The 19,944-nt window shown below is 41.6% G+C and overlaps 1 protein-coding gene across 6 annotated transcripts in view; it reads right to left on the bottom strand.

Moving 5' to 3' along the window:
- Window positions 1–1,818: 1,818 nt before the first annotated feature.
- Window positions 1,819–19,944, bottom strand: part of SLC38A6 (solute carrier family 38 member 6) — a 67,264-nt gene continuing 49,138 nt past the window's right edge. For all 6 annotated transcript variants that reach the window (XM_061612404.1, XM_061612402.1, XM_061612406.1 and 3 more), the window contains 8 exons: window positions 14,923–14,988; window positions 14,396–14,449; window positions 13,707–13,786; window positions 11,969–12,069; window positions 8,606–8,730; window positions 7,148–7,292; window positions 6,951–7,045; window positions 1,819–2,711 (listed from right to left, as the gene is read on the bottom strand). In XM_061612404.1, coding sequence (XP_061468388.1) covers window positions 2,631–2,711; window positions 6,951–7,045; window positions 7,148–7,292; window positions 8,606–8,730; window positions 11,969–12,069; window positions 13,707–13,786; window positions 14,396–14,449; window positions 14,923–14,988 — 747 coding nt within the window. In that variant the 3' untranslated portion in view covers window positions 1,819–2,630. The remainder of the gene's footprint in view (window positions 2,712–6,950; window positions 7,046–7,147; window positions 7,293–8,605; window positions 8,731–11,968; window positions 12,070–13,706; window positions 13,787–14,395; window positions 14,450–14,922; window positions 14,989–19,944) is intronic.

Genomic DNA, 19,944 nt, shown 5'->3' on the forward strand with positions numbered 1-19,944 from the left:
CACTCAACTTGAGGATTCCCCCCCCCGTCTTGCTTTGCCTCTTTAATACTTTCCTGAGTCATCTCAGCTTCACCGTAGTGCTTTCTCCAATGCAATCTGACTCTCCCTTAACACAACTCCTGCTACCCTCTTCTTTAAAACTGCCAACTCAAAAGCAGAGCTTGGACACGTTACTTTTTTTGAACTACAACTCCCATCAGCCCCAGCCAGCATGGCCACTGGATTGGGCTGATGGGAGTTGTAGTTCAAAAAAAAGTAACTTTACCAAGCTCTGCTCAAAACACGTATTTCATGCTGGGCTATGCAATCTCACCCATGTCGTTGAGTGGCAAACCAACTGCTTTGCATGAAGAAAGTCCTGGGTTCGGTTCCTGCCATGTTTACATGTGGGGCTGCCTTTGAAGGCAGTTAGGAAACTGCAACTGGTGCAGAATTCAGCAGCCAGGCTGCTCACTGGGACGAGTCAATTTGAGCACATAACACCAATTCTGGCGCAACTGCAGTGGCTGCCAATTAGTTTCCAGACTCATTTCAAAGTGCTGGTTTTGACCTATAAAGTCTTATATGGCTCAGGTGTCTTAATACCTCACTCAAGGACTGCCTCTCCCTATATGTAGCAATCCAGACCCTGTGCTTCGTCCTGGAGGCCCATTTATTTATTTATTAGATTTATCAGTCGCCCATCTGGCTGGTTGTCCAGCCACTCTGGGCGACGTACAGAACAAAAAGATACGTGTGTCCCCTGCAGAGAGTGGCAGTCACAAGAACAGGCCTTCTCAGTGGTGGGCCCGTTTGTGGCATGCTCTCCCCAGGGGGCTATGCCTGGTCCCATCATTATCCATCTTTAGGTGTCGGGCAAAAGCATTTCTCTTCTCCCAGGCATTTGGTTCTTCACTTGGGCAGGCTTTTGGAGGGCTTCTGTTGTGTAGCCTTCCTAACAACGATTGCTGCACTGCCTTAAGTACTCTTTTGTTTTTAACTTTTTATGTATCTTTTTAATCCTTTACTTTTAAATTTTTTTTAATTAACTGTAACTCCTTTTGAGTGCACGTATGTGTAGAAAAGCGACTAGCAAATTCATTAATTAAAATCTCTATATAGGGCTGAGAGAGATTCCTGTCCTGAAACTCTGGAGAGCACTTCCAGTCAGTGCAGAAAATACCGAACTAGACAATATGGTGTTGACAATACTTAGTATAAGGAAGCTTCCTATATTACTAATTTTCTAGAGCTCAGTGAAAGCAAAGTTTGGACCAAATCAAACTTGAAGGCCTTGAAGTGATATAGTACTTTTTGTATTTTGTATCACTATTTTGGATGTGATGAAATAGGCTAGCCTTCGTCAGCCTGTGACCTCTTGAGGTTTTGGACCACAACTCCCAACAGATCCAACCAATAGTGGTGCTTGCTGAGGCTGATGGGAGTTGTACTCCAGAACAACTGGAGGGCATCAGGTCGGAAAAGGGTAAAGGAGGGACTCCTCTACAAAATTCCACACAACAAGCTTAAAGTTGGCTGGCATTTTAGAATTAGACCCCATCATATTTTGCTTGAAATTACTCCCACATGAAAGTGACCCCTCCACTTATCATGGAGAAAGCTTCTAGCCTAACCTTCTCTTTGATGTGTAAGATTTTCCAACGTTTCAGTACTGAGAAAGTTAAGCAATGTTCCCCTCCGCATACATGGTTATCTGTGAATTCTGTAGCTGCATGAAGGGACTGTACCATGTCACTTAATTCACACATGGTGTGAATTAAATCTGTGTAGACGTTAAGGAAGATTCTTAAGCGGAGGTTTCATAGTGCACAGCACACCTGAAAGGAAAAGAGTTTTATTTTACATTAACCCCATCATCTTTATCTTTTACTGTGTTGAAGTATAAAACTATACATATTTTACAGTTCAATTACAAATCCAGGACACATTGGCAGGTAGGGAAATCTTGCCTTCATTTTTACTCCTCTGTTAAGCTGTAAATTGCCTTGGATGGCATGCTTTAATCAAACCTAGATTGAGCCTGGTTTTAGTTTGCCGATCCAAGCACTCTGTAAGGATCCTGGAGAAGCTTCCAAGCTGTTTCTGCAAAACTGACAGTAACAGGTGTAGAAAGATTTCAGCCATTTTCAATGGATGTTCAACAGGCAGACCACCTGTTTTCCTGGATTTCAGCCATAACCCTTCCACATTTGGATACTAGACGCGTGATTATTCACTAATCTGCAAAGGACAGTTCACAAATGATTTTCTTCACATTGCAATCTCTATTCAACCCCATTGTGGTATCTAAGACTGGAACAAGGCAATGTTAACGTGATGTCACTGTGTCCTGAGTTTCCTCACTTGACTTCATTGACAGTGTGTGCAGGGCAGAGCAAAATGTGAACATGATGACAATGTGGGAGAGAGGAGGAGATGTGGAAATGCTCATCCTGTCTCGCTCCAGCCTGACTTTGCAGAAGGACAAGGACTAATTTGGCAAATGAAAAGTGATTTGCAGTATAGTTTGTGATGGGGTCCAAAGCTCCAGGAAGTCTCTTTCCAACGTTTGATGGTGTAATTTTACTTTAGACGTTGCTGGAAATGTTCATTTGGGTTGCTGCTCACAAGTGAAGAAAGCAGGAATTCTTTCACTGATGAATCCAATCATAAATGATTAGTGCTAAACTGACAAGACCAAAGAAGAGGCCAAAAACTAGCAGTGCACATGCCTGTGAAGAAAATTAGGCAAAAGGTTTAATCCTATGCAGCAGAAACAAATGTACTTTTGTTAATTAAGCCAATGTTGGAGAGAACATCATTCTGCATCTTAGGCAGAGGTGTATTTAAATGGTTGCAATGAAAACAAACACAATAAAGGCTCTTGAAGACATGCAGATGCCTCTGAGAATCAGACATCAATTCACAAACTATATTTACACCAAAGAATTTGCCCTCTCAGCTGGGTAAGACTATAGTAACCTCCAAGACAGAAATGTGGCTAAACAAATGTATTCCCCAAATTTGATGAAACATTCCAGAAAAGAATTAACTATATATGATCTGGTATGAAAAAAAGAAAAGAAACTGCAATCAAATTTAATTTTGATCTCCAGTAAACAGAGGGAACTTTTGCAAGAAAAGTTTGTCACAATTTTGAATTTTTTTGTCTCCCTTATGAGAAAGGCACCATATCCCGTTTTAGCAGAGTGCATTCCTAAATGCAGAAGTTCTCCAGATGAGTCCCTTTTGAAGTCAAAAGGGTCACAGACAGAAGAGAAAGAAAACACCTTTGCCTGGGGACCCTGAAGAGGTGATGTCAATCAGAGCAGACAGGAATGGTCTGATGTGGAATAAGGCAGCTCTATATGTCATTATACAAACCAGCATTATGTCTCTTTGTACCACCTCTGCTCTGGGAGAGGACATGCATGAGAGCCCACACAGCACGTTTATTGAGGATGATGAGATTATATATATATACATGTGTGTGTGTGTGTTTTTGTGAATGTATGTATATGTTATGTATTCTGTTTCCATTCTGTTTCCTGACTCCTGACTGAGCAGAGCAGAGCTGTTCCAGAGGATATACAAGCGAGCCAGCTCTCAGAGAGTGAGTAAACGAGGAGAGCTAATGGAAGTTTGGCAGCAGAGTTCCGCAGGAAGGTCCCTAACAAACAAACAACAAATTCTTGCTCTTGTAGTGCACACCGCATACAAGTGGGACTCTCCTGGTAACTGTTAAGGAGAACAGGACAAAGCACAGGCCATTCCAACAACACAAGTAGAAAAAAAGAAACAAAAGGTAACAGCAACTATGGATGGAAAGGGGACTCCAGTGGTGGTGACCTGCCAGGTGACTGCCATGTTTGTTTTCTTGCCTGAGAACAACATGGTGTACACATACGACAAGTGCAAGCAGGTGGTGCTGTTGGAAGAAAAAGTGAGAGGCCTGGAGTGTCAGGTGGCAACACTCTAGAGTATAAGCGAAGACGCAGAGTTCTTAGACAGAAAGCTAGAACGACAACAACAAAGAGAAGTACATGAGTTGGAAGAACAGCAGCAAGTTGAAGCAGAAGAGGAGAGTGTTGAGGAGAGTAATAATGAAGTAGAGGAAACTCTGTGGAAAAGGGAGACAGTTAGGAAAAGAAGAGCTAGAAGGGACCCTGCACCAGTGAAACTATGGAATCGCTTTCAGGCAGTGGAAGATGAGACTGGAGGACAGCCTGAATTACAGGAGACCTCATGTGACAGCAAATGAGAGGCTGGAGCTCAGTCAAGCAGAGGCAATGAAACCATGCTACACAACAAGGAGAAGAGAAGTAGAAGTAGCAGCAGTAGCAGCAGTAGTAGTAGTAATAGTGAGAAACTCCCTGCTATGTGGGATTGAAACCCAAGTATGCCAAGAAGATCCATGGACTCGCCAGGTATACTGTGTCCCTGAGGACATATGAGAGACGTGACGGAAGGGTTGCCATCACTCATAAAGCTCACTGACATGCATCTCTTTCTTCTCATCCATGTGGGAACGAATACTGTCAAGCGGAGCTATGAAGAAAAATGTGGCACGATGTAGTAGTAATGGGGGACTTTAAGTACCCCAATATCTGTTGGGAGACAAATTCTGCCAAGCATGGCCCCTTCAAGAAATTCCTGACTTGTGTTGGAGACAACTTTTAAAGTGGAGGAAGAAACTAGAGGATCAGCTATTCTTGACCTGATTTTAACTAATGACTTAGTGGATGAAGAGGCAGTTACAGGAACTCTGGGGAAAAGTGATAATGTTATACTTGAGTTTTTGATTTTAAAGGAAGCAAAATCTGAGAGTAGCCATATGCGAACCCTGGACTTCAGGAAAGCTGATTTTAATAAACTCAGAACAATGATAAGGAAGGTTCCTTGGCAAGCAACCGTAATGAGAAAAGGAGTCCAAGATGGGTGGGAGTTTCTAAAAAAAGAACTTCTAAAGGTACAATTGCAAACAATTCCAACAAGGAAAAAAGGGAGAAGGCAGCAGCAGAAGAAGCCAATGTGGCTTCACAAAAATCTTAAGAGACGACTTGAAAACAAAAAAGGACACAAATAGAAAGTGGAAGGAAGGCCAGACCACAAAGGAAGAGTATAGAAAGGCAGCATGGAATTGCAGGGGTGGCATCAGGAATCTAAAGCTGAGAATGAGCTGAGGTTAGCAAGGGATGCTAAAAGCAACAAAAAAGCCTTCAGATACATGCATAGTAAAAGACAGAGAAAAGAAATGAAAGTACAGCTACTCAATGAGGATGGCAAAATGATAACAGTTGACAAAGAAAAGGCAGTAGTGCTCAATTCCTACACTGGCTCAGTCTTCTCCCAAAAGAGGGTCTATGGCCCTCCTGGAAAACATGAAGTTGAAGGGGCAGGATTGCAGCTTGAGATTGATAGACAAATGGTCAAGGAATACCTAATCACTTTGAACAAGTTCAAATCTCCAGGGCCCGATAAACTGCATCCTAGAGAAGGAACTGTCTGAAGAACGCTCGGAACTATTATCTTTGTGAAATTCTGGAGGATGGATGAAGTGCCGAATGACTAGAGAAGGACTAAGATTGTCCCCATCTTCAAAAAGGGCCAAAAGGAGGAATTTGGGAATTACAGACCAGTCAGCCTGACATTGATCCCTGGGAAAATTCTGAGGCAGATTATAAAGCAGACAATCTGTAAGCACCTTGAAAACAATGCACTGATTACTAGAAGTCAACATGGATTTGTCAAGAACAAATCATGCCAGACTAATCTTACTTCATTTTTTGATCAAGTAAACTCCCTGGCAGACTGGAAATGCTGTGGACATAATATATCTCGACTTCAGCAAAGCTTTTCACCAAGTGCCCCATGATATTCTGATTAGCAAGCTAGCTAAATGTGGGCTGGATGGAACAACTATCAGGTGGATCCACGGTTGGCTACATAATCATACTCAAAGAGTGCTTATCAATGGTTCCTTCTCAAAACTGGGGGAAGGTAACAAATGGAGTACCGCAGGGCTCAGGGCTCTTCAACATTTATATTAATGGCTTGGATGAGGAGGTGCAGGGAATGCTTACCAAATCTGCAGCTGATACAAAATTGGGAGAGATACCTAATACCCTGGAGGACAGAAACAAAATTCATAGGGATCTCGATATGCTAGAGCATTGGGCTGAAAACAACAATGAAATGTAACAGGGACAAGTGCAAAGTTCCACACCTAGGAAAAAGAAACCAAATGCAGAGTTATAAGATGGGGGATACTTGGCTCAGTTGCCTCTGACAGTGGAGGTAGAACATCGCTAACACATAATATCGCAAAATAAGCAATTTCCTATAACAGGTGAAGAATCCAGGGCTAACAACAATCACCCTTCTCCAAAGGCCTGGATGAAGACATACTGAAATACTTACATTGTGAGGCACAAGTGCAATTCTACAGGGAGGGAATTCCATAACTGCCCCCTCTCCAAGAAGGCCCTGTTCTATGTCACTGTAAACAGGCCGTGCCTGCTGATGGGACTGGAGAAGAAAAGCCTCCCCCACAGATCTCAAGACACAGAATGGCTGGTAACAGGAGGCACTCCTTTAAGTACTTGGGCCCCCAAGCTGTTTAAGGCTTTAAACACTAAAATCAGAATTGGGTCTGGCAGCTCATGGCAAATGGTGATCAGCAACCAGAAATGGGCATCTTGAAAACTATGTCTGTTTACAGAACAAGAAAATGCACTCTCCTTCATTAAGACATTTTCAAAGCCACCTGTCAGGGATGCTGGAGTAGTGGATTTTTTACATTGGCAGGGGGTTGAGACAGATGATCTTTGTCTCTTCCAACGATATGATTCTAGTTGCATGAGTCAGAGAGGAACGTGGGCTTTGGCAACTGCCTTTGCCCACTAAAACAATGTCTACTTTCCACGTTAGCATTCCAAAACACAACAAAAGAACTCAGACAAACATCTTACCCCAAGCTTCTGCGGTGATATGAAATCCTCTGTGCTAATCTTAAGATAAAACAGCCCAGGGTATACAAAAAGCAAGCAGGTTGATGTGGTTGAACCTTGGAAAACATAGGGCAAAAGTTCTTTAGTCATAGCCAAGACTCGTGCACACAGGTTTTAAAAATGTCAAGACTGGGAAAGAGAAAGATACACAAGCTTACCAACTACTCCAAAAAGGTGTCTGATGTCAGGGACATACATTGCAATCAAGACAACAGTTGCATTGAGCACTAAAGTGATGAGAATGTGATGGATCAAGGAGAAAGGAAGATGAGAAAAAAAGACCATCGTAACAGCCTTCCTTGCCTGTGGAATTCAAAAGGAAAAATAAAAGATCAGGCTAGTAATAAAAAAGCTGAAATGTTACATTCATTATATTTAAACAAAACAAAGTAAAACAAAAATGTACCATCTGGATTGTTGCTAACCAAAAATTGTTGATTCACATTTAGAGATGTGAAGGCCCAGGAAAAAAAAATGGGCAAAATCTGAAAACGAACAAACCCAATAACTCTTCCCACCCCCTAGTTTTTTCCCAATTTTTCAGAAAAAAGGAAAGAAATCTTTGGGAAAAAGCGAAAAGAAAAAGTCCCCCCCCCGATTTTTCAGGCATTGGGGGGGACTTCACACCTGTACTCACACTAAGGATCAGAAAAGTGACTTTAGCCAGCAACCCTAACCCCACTGACTTGGGAGTAAGCCCCATTAAATTCAGTATGATATATCTCTGAATAGTCATGGTTAGCACTGCAGTCTTAGGGTCACCTTACACATTACATTGTCAGGGAGCCACAATTAGCTGCAGTTCCTTGTTGAGTGTACACTAGATGGTAAACCTGGATTTGCTGCTACATAATGTGTGAATTGGCTATAACGGCTCTCCCAAATCATTAGGGTGTTTTCATGGTCATGTTGCTACTCCAGTTGCTTTTCCACACACAGTGGAAAAGGTATGGATTCCTGTATCCCGAGGGAGGAAAAAAGCAATTTGCAGAAGGAGATTCTGATTTGAAAAATGGCCTGTGAATTTGTGGTGCAGTCAGAGACTTCCTATAGCAGCTTTTCATAAGAACAAAAAAACAAAAGTTGGGAGACAGTGCTATAAATGTCTGTGTAGCATCTAGTTTGGCCCAAATACAACCAGGGATTTTAGAAATGGCTGCGACTAGCAGCAGTTATGTGGTTTTGTACTATCCCTGTTAAAAACTTAAAAGTAAACTCTATGTCAAGACACCATTTTAGTCTGCTTGCAGGAAATCATTAGCAAGGCTGCTTGTTGCTGACTCCTATTTACATTAAAATGCACTCTTGCCTGAAAAACCAAACATGAAGGGGGGGAAATGAAGCCAAATAAAGTCTAGGAATACCACATACTGCAAACTGCAAGCAATGCCGTGAGTCAGCTCAAATCTAACACTCATTAAAAAAAGAAAGAAAGCACAAATTAGCTTAGCGGTTTAGGCTTCGTTCCTCTGCTGCTTTTAACGGAACATACACAAGCGCAAGCACTCTGATCCACCACAAATGGATGAGACAGCCAAGACTTGGTGGTGGGGCCTGCAAAACATGTAGAGGGCTGCTTTTGCTGGGCCAGCAATCAGATCTTTTGCAATACTTACAGGGAAGTGGATTAGGGGCACTGTCAGCAACACCGCAAACAGAATGCCCAGCTTTACAGTCATGATGACAGTGTCACGGGGCAGATATGTGCTGTATCCTTGCAGCAATTCTGAGTCCACATGGTCTGAAATGTTTAAAAAGGGTTATTAGATTGCAAATTACAGTCTGAGTTGGACCTTAAAGGTAAAGGTGTCCCCGCGCTTGTAGTGCGAGTCGTTTCCGACTCTTAAGGTGACGTCTTGCGACGTTTACTAGGCAGACCATATATATGGGGTGGGATTGCCAGTTCCTTCCCTGGCCTTTCTTTACCCCCCAGCATATGCCGTGTACTCATTTTACCGACCAAGGATGGATGGAAGGCTGAGTGGACCTCGACCCCTTTTACCAGAGATTCGACTTCCTCCTTCCGTTGGAATCGAACTCTGGCTGTGAGCAGAGCTTTGGCTGCATTACCGCCGCTTACCACTGTGCGCCAGTTGGACCTTATCTATGCAGTAAATACCACTCTCTGTTATTGCAGTGGTTCTTGAACTCTGTCCTGAGATTGCTTGCAAATAAGCAAAGGTTCTTAAGGTGAAGATCAGTAATGGTTGACAAGCTTCTACTGTCAGGTGGATTCACAACTGGTTGGAAAACCATACTCAAAGAGTGGTCGTCAGTGGCTCTGCTTCGGACTGGAAGGAGGTCTCGAGTGGAATGCCACAGGGTTCTGTCCTGGGGCCGATACTCTTCAACATTTTTATCAATGACTTAGATGATGGGGTGGAGGGAAGCCTTATGAAGTTTGCGGATGATATGAAACTGAGAGGGATAGCTAACACAATGGAAGACAGGAATAAAATCCAAAGGGACCTGGATAGACTAGAAAATTGGGCTGAAATTAATAAAATGACATTCAATAAAGACAAATGCAGGATTCTGCATTTAGGCCACAAAAACAAAATGCACGGGTACAGGATGGGAAATACCCGGCTTAGCAGTAGTGCGTGTGAGAAGGACCTTGGAATTGTAGTGGATCGCAAGTTGAACATGACCCAGCAGTGTGATGCTGCGGCAAAAAAGGCAAACGCGGTTTTGGGCTGCATAATCAGAGCTATAGTTTCCAGGTCGAGGGAAGTAATAGTCCCACTATATTCTGCATTGGTCAGGCCTCATCTGGAATACTGCGTTCAGTTCTGGGCGCCTCATTTTAAGAAAGATATAGACAAGTTAGAGCGGGTTCAGAAGAGGGCGACGAGGATGATAGCCGGTATGGAGAACAAGTCTTATGAGGAAAGGTTGAAGGAACTTGGCATGTTCAGTCTGGTGAAGAGAAGGCTGAGGGGTGACATGATTGCACTCTTTAAGTACCTGAAGGGTTGTCACATAGAGGAGGGTACAGATTTGTTCTCTGCTGCCCCAGAGGGTAGGACTAGGTCTAATGGTTTTAAGTTGCAGGAGCATGGATTCAGATTGGACATTAGAAGGAACTTCTTGACAGTAAGGGCAGTTCGGCAATGGAACCGACTGCCTAGGGAGGTGGTGGGATCCCCTTCGCTGGATGTCTTCAAGCAGAGGCTGGACAGCTATCTGCGGGAGATGCTCTAGCTGTGGATTTCCTGCTGTGAGCAGGGGGTTGGACTCGATGGCCTACAAGGCCCCTTCCAACTCTATGATTCTATGATTCTTTGAAAAAACTATCCATGAGTGTTTTAAACCTCCAATAGCATATTTTAGAGATTCCTGTTCATATGGAATGGCAGCAAGGCTTAACAGCCATGGCTGGCATATTATGTGAACTAAAGTCCACTGTAGAACATGTTCCCCAAATCACTGCAATGTGATTAATAAACAATCAGCCTTTGGCAAACAAATCCGTTTGGAAAGAGTCCCCTTGGGACTGGAAATGCAAGTGGGAGTGGGGTGTTTGTCATTAATTGTTCATTCATTTTCACAGGTGTTGTTTCTAATATGCACAACTTGTTAAAATATATATATGGAAAATGATACGAAGATCACAACTATAACCCCACCCATGTTTTTTGCTTTGACCCCACACACTTCTGATCTGCAGTCCCTGGAAAGGTTGCCACAAGCACTGTGGCCCTCAGGCTTAAAAAGGCTCCCTACCTCTGATGTAAATGAAATATAGTTGCTGCTGAGAGGCTAGCCTAGGGCTATTTTGTGCAGGATACTGATTTGATGGCCCATTTGGTCTCTTCAAGCACAGAGATTCTACAAAACATGGTTCATTGAGCTTAGCATAAATAACCTTCTCATCGTACTTGGATAATGAATCTTGAAAATGAGGGCAAACAAGAAAGGGAGGCCATTGTCTTGTAAACTTCCAGAGACATCTAGCCATTGCCCTCTTGAAGAGACTTTGGTCTGACCCAGTACTGCAGTTCTCATGCTCTCAGTAAAAACATACTAAAAATGTCATAGTTTGGAAACAAGGTATCATGTGACAAGAACGTTTTCGTGGAACTCCTTCCCTTAGGAGCCCCAATTATGCATGACACGATTGTCTTGTAGAAGGCATGTAAAAAAAAAAAAAGTCTGTTCAGGATAACTGTTTTAAACCATTTCTTCTGCTTGATGGGTTGTTTTATCTCAGTGCCTCTATAAGCTGTTTTGTAAGTTTGGTTCTTTTATTTTTGTGAATGTCATAACAAACTTAAAAAACAAATTAATAGCATGACTAGTCAGTGTGAGGTCAGCTAATGTCTTAAGAATTCATCGGTGGGGATGGCTCTCAGGTAAGGTCATCTTTTCAGAAAGAAGGGTAATATCCAACTCCAACTAAGTCATATTCAGAGTAGATCCATTGAAACCAATTGTCAAATTATGTCAGTCCATTGATTTCAATGTGTCTACAGTGAGTGTGAATAATGTTGGATTAATTAGACTTTCCATATGTGAACAATGGCTTTCACTTGTTACTATTTTTCTTATAGTAAGGGAGGAAGGGCAGGATATAAATCAAATAATAAATAAATAAATAGCTACCAATATTTCAACTTTCCCTTTCTCACCCGTTGCCTTCTCCTCCCAAAGATATCTAAAACAACTTCTCTATTACGGTTGCCCAGAAAAGCCAAAACAAACTATAGTAGCAGAAGAAAAAATAAATTACAAAGTATGTGCGGAATCATGGGTGGACTGGAAGACTGGAGTATGGAGCATTTCAGGACAGGCAATGACCTCTAGATAGACACATAACACACACACTTCACCTTGACATGTCTCTAGCCATGTATGGGACCTACTGGTCAAGAGCAGGATCAGCCCCCTGGTAGTCAGCATAAAGCATAGAAGATCACAAATTGTGCAGGCCTGCCTCGTGCCTTATAAAGAAGGAATTAGTTCCTTGAAAAACATACCATAAAAAGTGAGGTATCCAAACAGCGCAGACACAAAATAAACCAGAAAGCTTAGACTAATTCCGGTGTTCACTACCTTCTGCATCCTGCTTTTGGATGGACTGCAAACACAGAAGAAAAATGTGGCATTATTTAAGCCTTTAGAAGGAGTAGCATGAATATGAAAATGCAGAAAAATAGCCTCTATTGATGAATGTTTCAGCTGTTGGCCAATGGATTTATCTACTTATTTATTGTACTTATATACCGCCCCATAGCCGAAGCTCTCTGGGTGGTTTACAGTAATGTTTTTTCCATTCTCTGAAACAGATTTGCGGACTGCCCTCCCACTGAGACCTTGGAACAACAACAACAACGTAATAAGAAGGAGGAGGAGGAAGAGGAGAATGAAACGGAAGAGGCATATATGAAAAGAGCCAATATTCTAATGAAGCCTGGCATGACGAAGAGGTAAAATGACCATTGAACTAGTACCACTCGAGGAAGGGTGAGAAGGCCAAGAAGAGAATGAGTTACAGCAAATAAACCTATGGATTATTATATAACAATAATTATGAGGAAGGAGGGTAGCTCTGCAGCATAGCATCTGTGTTGCATGCAAAAGGCCCCAAGTGCAATCACTGGCATATTCAAGTATGGCTGGGAAAATCCCCTACCTGAAGCCCTTACATTGGCAGCTTGGAGAGATTGTGCCAGGCAGTGTGGACTATACCGAGTCAAATGGAAAACTGTCTGGCTCATTGTAAGGCAGGTATCTTAGGAAATGCTTAAGTGCAATAACAGCTGGTGAACAGAATAAAGTGGCCTAAGGAAATTGTGGCATCTTCCTTTCCAAGATATTTGCAAGTGAGGCCTGGATTAGCATCTGACAGGGGTGCTTGAAATCTAAGGAATTCTGCTGTTACTGGACTATGCAACATGCAAGATCTTTCTCCAACTCCTTAATCCTATGAAACTCACAACAAATCTCTGAATTCTGCATTTTCTACATTTCTAATAAGTGGGTGGCTGTTACCCAATAAAGCAAGCACAGGACGTTAAGGGTAACATTCTCGTCTCCAGTTCCCAAAGCCTGACAAATGACAAGTGTTGTCTATTCCTAGCCCAACAAATAAGAGACCTGGTCTGGTCTGAATGACATATTGGTGGTTTACTTGAGCAACAACAAACCTCCCAAACTATTAACCTCCTCAAGAGATTCATTACTCTCAGAATATCGTGAGTGGAGACTTTTCTTTTCCTAGAGGGAGAGCCACAGGTGTTGCATGAGTTTGTGGCTCCCATGTCACACTTTTCAGGCAAGTAGTCCACTCACATGAGCAGTCTTTTTAGTGCACATCAACTGCTGGAGTATTAGAACTGTCAAAACGGTATGCCTCTGAGACAACTCCTACAGTGGCTGACATGCACTAAAAAAACCCACCCCTGCCCATGAAGACAGGAGACAGTGCTGTACAGCAGCCTTCCCTGATGCTGGATCTTCAGATATTTTTGGACTACAACCTCCATCATCCTCAGCCAGCATGGGCAACCGTCATTGATTATAGGAGCTGCACAACAGTATCTGGTGACTCAAGGTTGGGAAGGCTGCTTTAGAGGATGCGCCAGCACACTGGAAGCATCAGTTATGTTAAATATCTGGCATTTCTTTTTCCACTAAATGAAACAAGAAACAAATTTCCAATAGTCACACTCAACTATATTTTTAAATGGTATACATTTACAAATTACGTGTTACCTTTGGAGCTCGCAATAAATTGGCAATACTGATGTATGGCAGAGAAATGAGAAAGCCATAGTTGGAATGGCATATGCACTCTAAAAAAAACAGGAAAAACACACTGCTGAAATATAAGCTGTAAATATTTTAGATTTATTTCTAAAACCTTCCTGGACTATTACTCAAGAGCTATGAGCTTTGATTTTTTCTTGCATTTGTTAATGCTTAATTGTTAGCTATCTTGAGCATCTTTATGGAACGGAAGGATATAAAAGTGTATAATAAAATTAAGAGCTGGATTGTACAGATTTTCCAAGGGACACTGCAAAAGGGCCACGGCTGAGCATCTGCTCTGTAGGCAAAAGGTCCCAGGTTCAAATTCTCAGCTTCTCCAGGCAGGGCAGTGAATGTCCCATTTGAAATCTTGGAGAGCCGCTGCCATAAAGTGTAGACAGTGCTGAGCAAGATGGACCAATGGCTTCAGTTAGTATAAGGCAGCTTTCCATCTCCTAAATTAGCCCTTCATTATAGCTGTGTGCGCTAGGGCTTAAACCAGTTAAATCCCCCATTCAAATGATCATTACTACCAGAGCAGGGTGCAATGCGCCCAAAGAAATGCACACATCGCAGAATTCTGGATTAACCCAAAGCTTAAACACATTTTTGTAAAACTTCTGTGGTCTATTAAGAGGATGCTGTAAGAATACCTCTTTGGAGAAATTAAAGAGTGCTGCTTTACAGTCTCCCGTAGAATTTGAAACCTGTATAAGACAAACAAACAAGAAATGTAATGAGGGTTATCAGCTGGCTTCACATCACATAAATTTGAAACAACTACTTCAAAATCCAATTAATGAATATATAACTGCAGTTCACAGTAACAGCATTTTCACACCCATGTACCCTCACAGAACACAGCAGAAATGGTTGGAAATGTGTGTAAGACTATAAAGTGCTTCTGTTTCTCTGCAGATCGCTCACTACTCATCTGCAGGTGTTAACGCGGAAAAGACTCGGGTGTGTAGCAGTCAGGTTATACAAACATGGATGTATGAACTTTTGATTACAGCCAAACGCATGCCTCCAGAATAGCTTGAACCTGGATTGTTTGTTCAGTTTCAAACCACTAAAAAGGATCGACCAAATTATCACTTTACTACACAAGATACAATGAAATTGAAGAATTACACACAAGACTACAAGAAGTCAGGAAGGGTTTCAAAAAAGTACATACCTGGAAGAACCCTACAGCAAAGTTTAGTGGCAAAGGACAAGGAATGGACCATTTTTTAATTACGATCTGTAGGGAGAGAATATAGTAAATACTATGCAGGCTCGGCTAGGTTGGGGAATAGCTAAATCAATCCTTAGCACTAAAATGTACCAATATGCAATGAAAATAATGACTTGTCCAAACAGCAGCTACCTTGCACTGGTAGCTTCAGAATAAGGATGAGCAAGCTTCAGGTGTTATTTCCTGTTGCCTGCTCTGCTCCAAGACTGCTTCTGAGGGAGATCAGGAGCGACTTTGGGCTTACACACACACTCACCCTGCTCCCCTCGCTGTAAGGAGAAATGAACAATTAAACCAGGAAATCCTATGCTTATTTGAATATAGAATCTTCTAGATGGGTCTCCCTTAAGTGTTCTTCAACTTTGGGTCCCCAGATGTTTATTTATTTATTATTTGATTTATATCCTGCCCTTTCTCCAGCAGGAGCCCAGGGCGGCAAGCAAAAGCCCTAAAAACACTTTAAAAGATCATAAAAACAGACTTTAAAATATATTAAAACAAAACTTCTTTAAAAACATTTTTTTAAAAAAGCTTTGAAGACATCTTAAAAAAAAAAAAGGTTTACAAACGTATTAAAAAACAATTCCAACACAGACTGGGATAAGGTCTCAACTTAAAAGGCTTGTTGAAAGAGGAAGGTCTTCATTAGGCACCAAAAAGATAACAGAGATGGTGCCTGTCTAATATTTAAGATGTTGTTGGGCTATATTATCCTGACCAATGGATCAGCTGGCTAAGGATGATGGGAATTGTAGCCCAACAACATCTGGGGACCCAGGTTGAAAAACACTGTAGATGGGTTGTCCACTTCTCCCCACTGTGAGGGGAACAGGGCAGGGAACATCTTGATGTTTATTCCTGATCTCCTCTCAGCATCAAGCAGGGAAGGGAATGATGCCTGGATAGGCCCATCTCATTCACAAGAATCAATATCCTATGGAGCAATTCTAAAGCTTGAAAAAGTCCATGGCTCTTTGGAATGTGGCAAAATAGCCACAATCTAGAGATCACTACTGTGTTTGACATGTTCCCCCAGTCTCCATCAGAGGATTGGCACTGCCAGCTTTAACAATGGTCTCTGCTAGAGAGGGAGGAAGGGGACTCTAGCTCTTTTCCCACCTAACTGGCGACTGCTGCTATCAGAGCTGGCCGTGCTTAGATTCAGTGGTACAGGTGAGGATCAGAACACTGTACACGCATGTCCCAGATACAGCTCCCCACCACTGCCCATCAGAACTTGTGGTACGGGAGACCTTTGAGCAGAAGCCTGTTTATATCAGGTATAGTTCTCACAAGCAGTAAATGAGATGGTAAACATGACAGATAGCAAGGGGGAGGGGGAGAAGACTCTTATGATTAATTGTTGCTCCATATAAAACCTTTCCCTGCACAAGAAAAACTAGCATGCCAGGTGGGCTACTATTCTATGAGTAGGAATGTTTATTTGAGGGCAACATTCCATCATGTGATGTCTGAAGTGGTATAGTCCAGACAGACACAGATTTACTACCTCATCCGCTGTTTGAGAGAACTGGGTCCTGATTGATGATTATCTCAGAATAACATCAATGCACATAAAAGGCCACACAGATGTTGACAAATAAATACCATAAAGCGCTTGCAACATTAAATTATCTTTTAACAATGAATACTACTGCCATAAAGTTATCTACATTAGCTGGTTTGGAAGGGATCAGCAGACTGTATGCTCAAATAAGGCAGAGTCTACTGGGAAGTTCTCCTGTGAAAGCCCCATTAATTTCAAAAGCAGCTTGCCCAAGAAAATGTCGAGGTAGATTGCCATTATCTCAAAGAATTTCCAGTAGTTGCTTATCTGAGGCCAAAGGAGGGGAAAAGAGAAAGAACACTGGAGATCTAAAATGGCAGTGTTCCATTCGGGGACGGAATGCCATATTGTGGTACCATGGAATCAGGCTTTTTCACTGGTGGCACCAGCATTGTGGAAAATCCTCCCTGCTGAAATATGAGAAGCCCCATCAGTATTGGCATTCTGCCAGCTCTTGAAAACACGCTGTTTAGGGAAGCATTCCCCTGAACTTGAACTTTTTGATTAAATTGTTTTTCAACCATTTTAATTGTTATGGTTTTTAACTGGCTTGTTTTATTGTATATTTTAATTACAGGTGTTTTTAATGCTTTGATGGAATGGGGGGTTGTGTGTATTTTAATTATGTATGAATTTTATAATTGATTTTATACTTGTAAACCACTTAGAAAGTACTAACTACAGTGGACCATAATCAGCTTCCAGTTCATTGAAATGACAACTGAGCCAGCACAAAAATGTGAACTCCATCCCTAGTGGGGCAGCTGGCATTCCCAGCAGGGAATGCATGGAGTATATGAGTTCCGGTTGGGGCCTAGATGTGTGACCACCATGCTGTCTTGCTTGTTGTGAACCGCCCAGAGAGCTTCAGCTATGGGGCGGTATAGAAATTTAATAAATAATAATAATAATAATAATAATAATAGAAGCAATTTTGGCATGTAAGCATTATACAAATTCAATAATAATAATAATAATAGTAACAGTTTGTTGTTATGTGCCTTCAAGTCGACTACGACTTTTGGCGACGCTATGAATCAGCGACCTCCAAGAGCATCTGTCATGAACCACCCTGTTCAGATCTTGTAAGTTTAAGTCTATGGCTTCCTTATGGAATCAATCCATCTCTTGTTTGGCCTTCCTCTTTTTCTACTCCCTTCTGTTTTTCCCAGCATTATCTTTTCTAATGAATCGTGTCTTCTCATTACGTCTCCAAAGTATAACTCCAGTTTCATCATTTTAGCAATAGTAACAGTAATACTCTCTAATATGCTAATAACTCTAGAGTACTTTTAAAGCATAGCTTTGCCATCCTAAACTCATTCATTCACTCAACAACCCTGTGAGGTAGATTATTCTTACTCCCATAATAATAACAGGAAGCAGTCTGTCCAAGATCACCCAGGTACTCCCTAGTTGAGGTGGGATTTCAACCCACTTGATTGTCTCTTGTTTCTGTAGCAGGTATTTTTTTTCTCACAGGCAATAATCTGAACAGATGGTTCGCCCTAGAAACCAATCATAGAAAATTACTGTAAAAGTAAAAGTATTGCTTCCATATGCCTGGTGGAGATTTCCCCTCCCCTCTGGAACATATTAAAGTGTATCTGCTTGTGACAGCAACAAATACTATGCAAACTGCAGTATGTATCTCAATACGACATCTTTCCAGCTTAAAAAAAATCGTTTGGAAAACTGAATTGCATTTAATATACCTCCCAGAACTTCAGTGTGGCAAATGGAAATTTTATATAAATAGGGTTATCTTTGCTTTTTTGTATTGAAAAAAACCTCAGCATCACTTCTAATATATAAAAATGAAACATTTATATGAAGTGTGTGTTTGTAATACATCCATTCTTGGCTCCTAACCTGCCACACAGACATTTTAAGATACAAGAAATGACTCTAGCCTCATAAGAAATCCCTTCTTTGCTAATAAACACCAGATATCACTTTCTGCATCAGTGCATGGCTTAGTGAAGGTGGACATGGAAGATGTGGATTCAGATCCTGGGTTCTGCTGAATGGGTGACATTGAAGCACATAATTTTCTCAAAACCTTTAAGCTACTCCATTTATAGTTACGGCCTCATTGGTTTGCACAAAGGAATATGAATAAAATGCTACATAATATTCTAAGCAATCAACACAGGCAGTACAAGATCAGGCTGCTGAATCACACTCTGTTCAAACATGTCCATACTTGAAGGATACCCATGCCTCACTTGACCTTTAAGGCCAGCAATCTTGTGCTCACTCTCTTAGGAGTAAGTTTTCATTTTGAATATTCACTTTGAATATGAACAGCAAAACTGTCCCGGTGCTACACAGCCAAGACATATTTGAAACTGAGAGGAGTTTAAAAAAGACTATGACACGGGAAAATGGCCTGCCATTCCAAGTTAAAAAAAATGGGAGTGCCCAAGGAGTTGGAGCACCCTGGATGTAGATAAGCCAAAGTCTATATTATTGAATGGGAATTCAGCTAACAGAAGGCTGCTGCTGAAGATTATCATCTTTGGAGTGAGTTCTTGACAGAACCTGCCCTTAGTGAGCTGCTTTGACAGCTTTGAAGTCTGATCTTATCACATGGTTCAGTTCCTTAATGGGTTGGTTGTTTTGCACTCTGGATAGCATTTCTGCTGGATAGCCTTTACGTAAATTTTATCTTCTTTTTTAAAAGAAAAGAAATGGTAAACATTATCTTAAACCTGCATGCAGGTCAATACAAGCTAAGGGAATCAAGGGGCATTCCTTATGATTCCAAAGCAATGATACTGCACTCCTAGCACAGCAAGCTTAGCTGGAAGTCAAGGTGTGGGAGGGATTGGCAGCTCTTTTATAAGTGCAACTGTTATTTCATTCATTCACTTACTTTAATTTCTTCCCCAATCCATTCCCAGGGCAGGTAGCAGCCATTTAAAAGAAGGAGGGGGAGGCAGAATAAGATACCCAATTAAGTAGTATATTCATTTTGTTTACTAAAATGTATGTATCGCTTGACTGTAAAAATCCTCTAAGCAGTTTACAAAAGACATTAAAACTATTGCTAAAAAGATATTAAAAATATTATTACTACACTACACAATTTTCATTATTTCCGCCTATTTGATAGCATGTCTTTCTTTCTTTAAATGTAAAAAGGCTTTTAAATTTAAAAAGTATATATCTACAGCACCAGTGCACATGGCACCTTATTGCCGCATTGTTGCTAAATGCAAGCCATTAAAAGCCAGCCAGCCAGCCAGCCAGCCTCCCCCCTCCCCCAAATAAGCCAAAACATCAAGCCAGACCACTCAGCAGGTGGTGATTAATCTCATCCTGGGCCTTAGGCTAGATTCCCCAAAGGAAAGAGGAGGGGAATGACCATTTGTTAGAGGGCTGTTTACTTT

Source organism: Rhineura floridana, chromosome 2 (assembly GCF_030035675.1).
Source record: "Rhineura floridana isolate rRhiFlo1 chromosome 2, rRhiFlo1.hap2, whole genome shotgun sequence".
In the NCBI taxonomy this organism is placed as follows: Eukaryota; Metazoa; Chordata; class Lepidosauria; order Squamata; family Rhineuridae; genus Rhineura; species Rhineura floridana.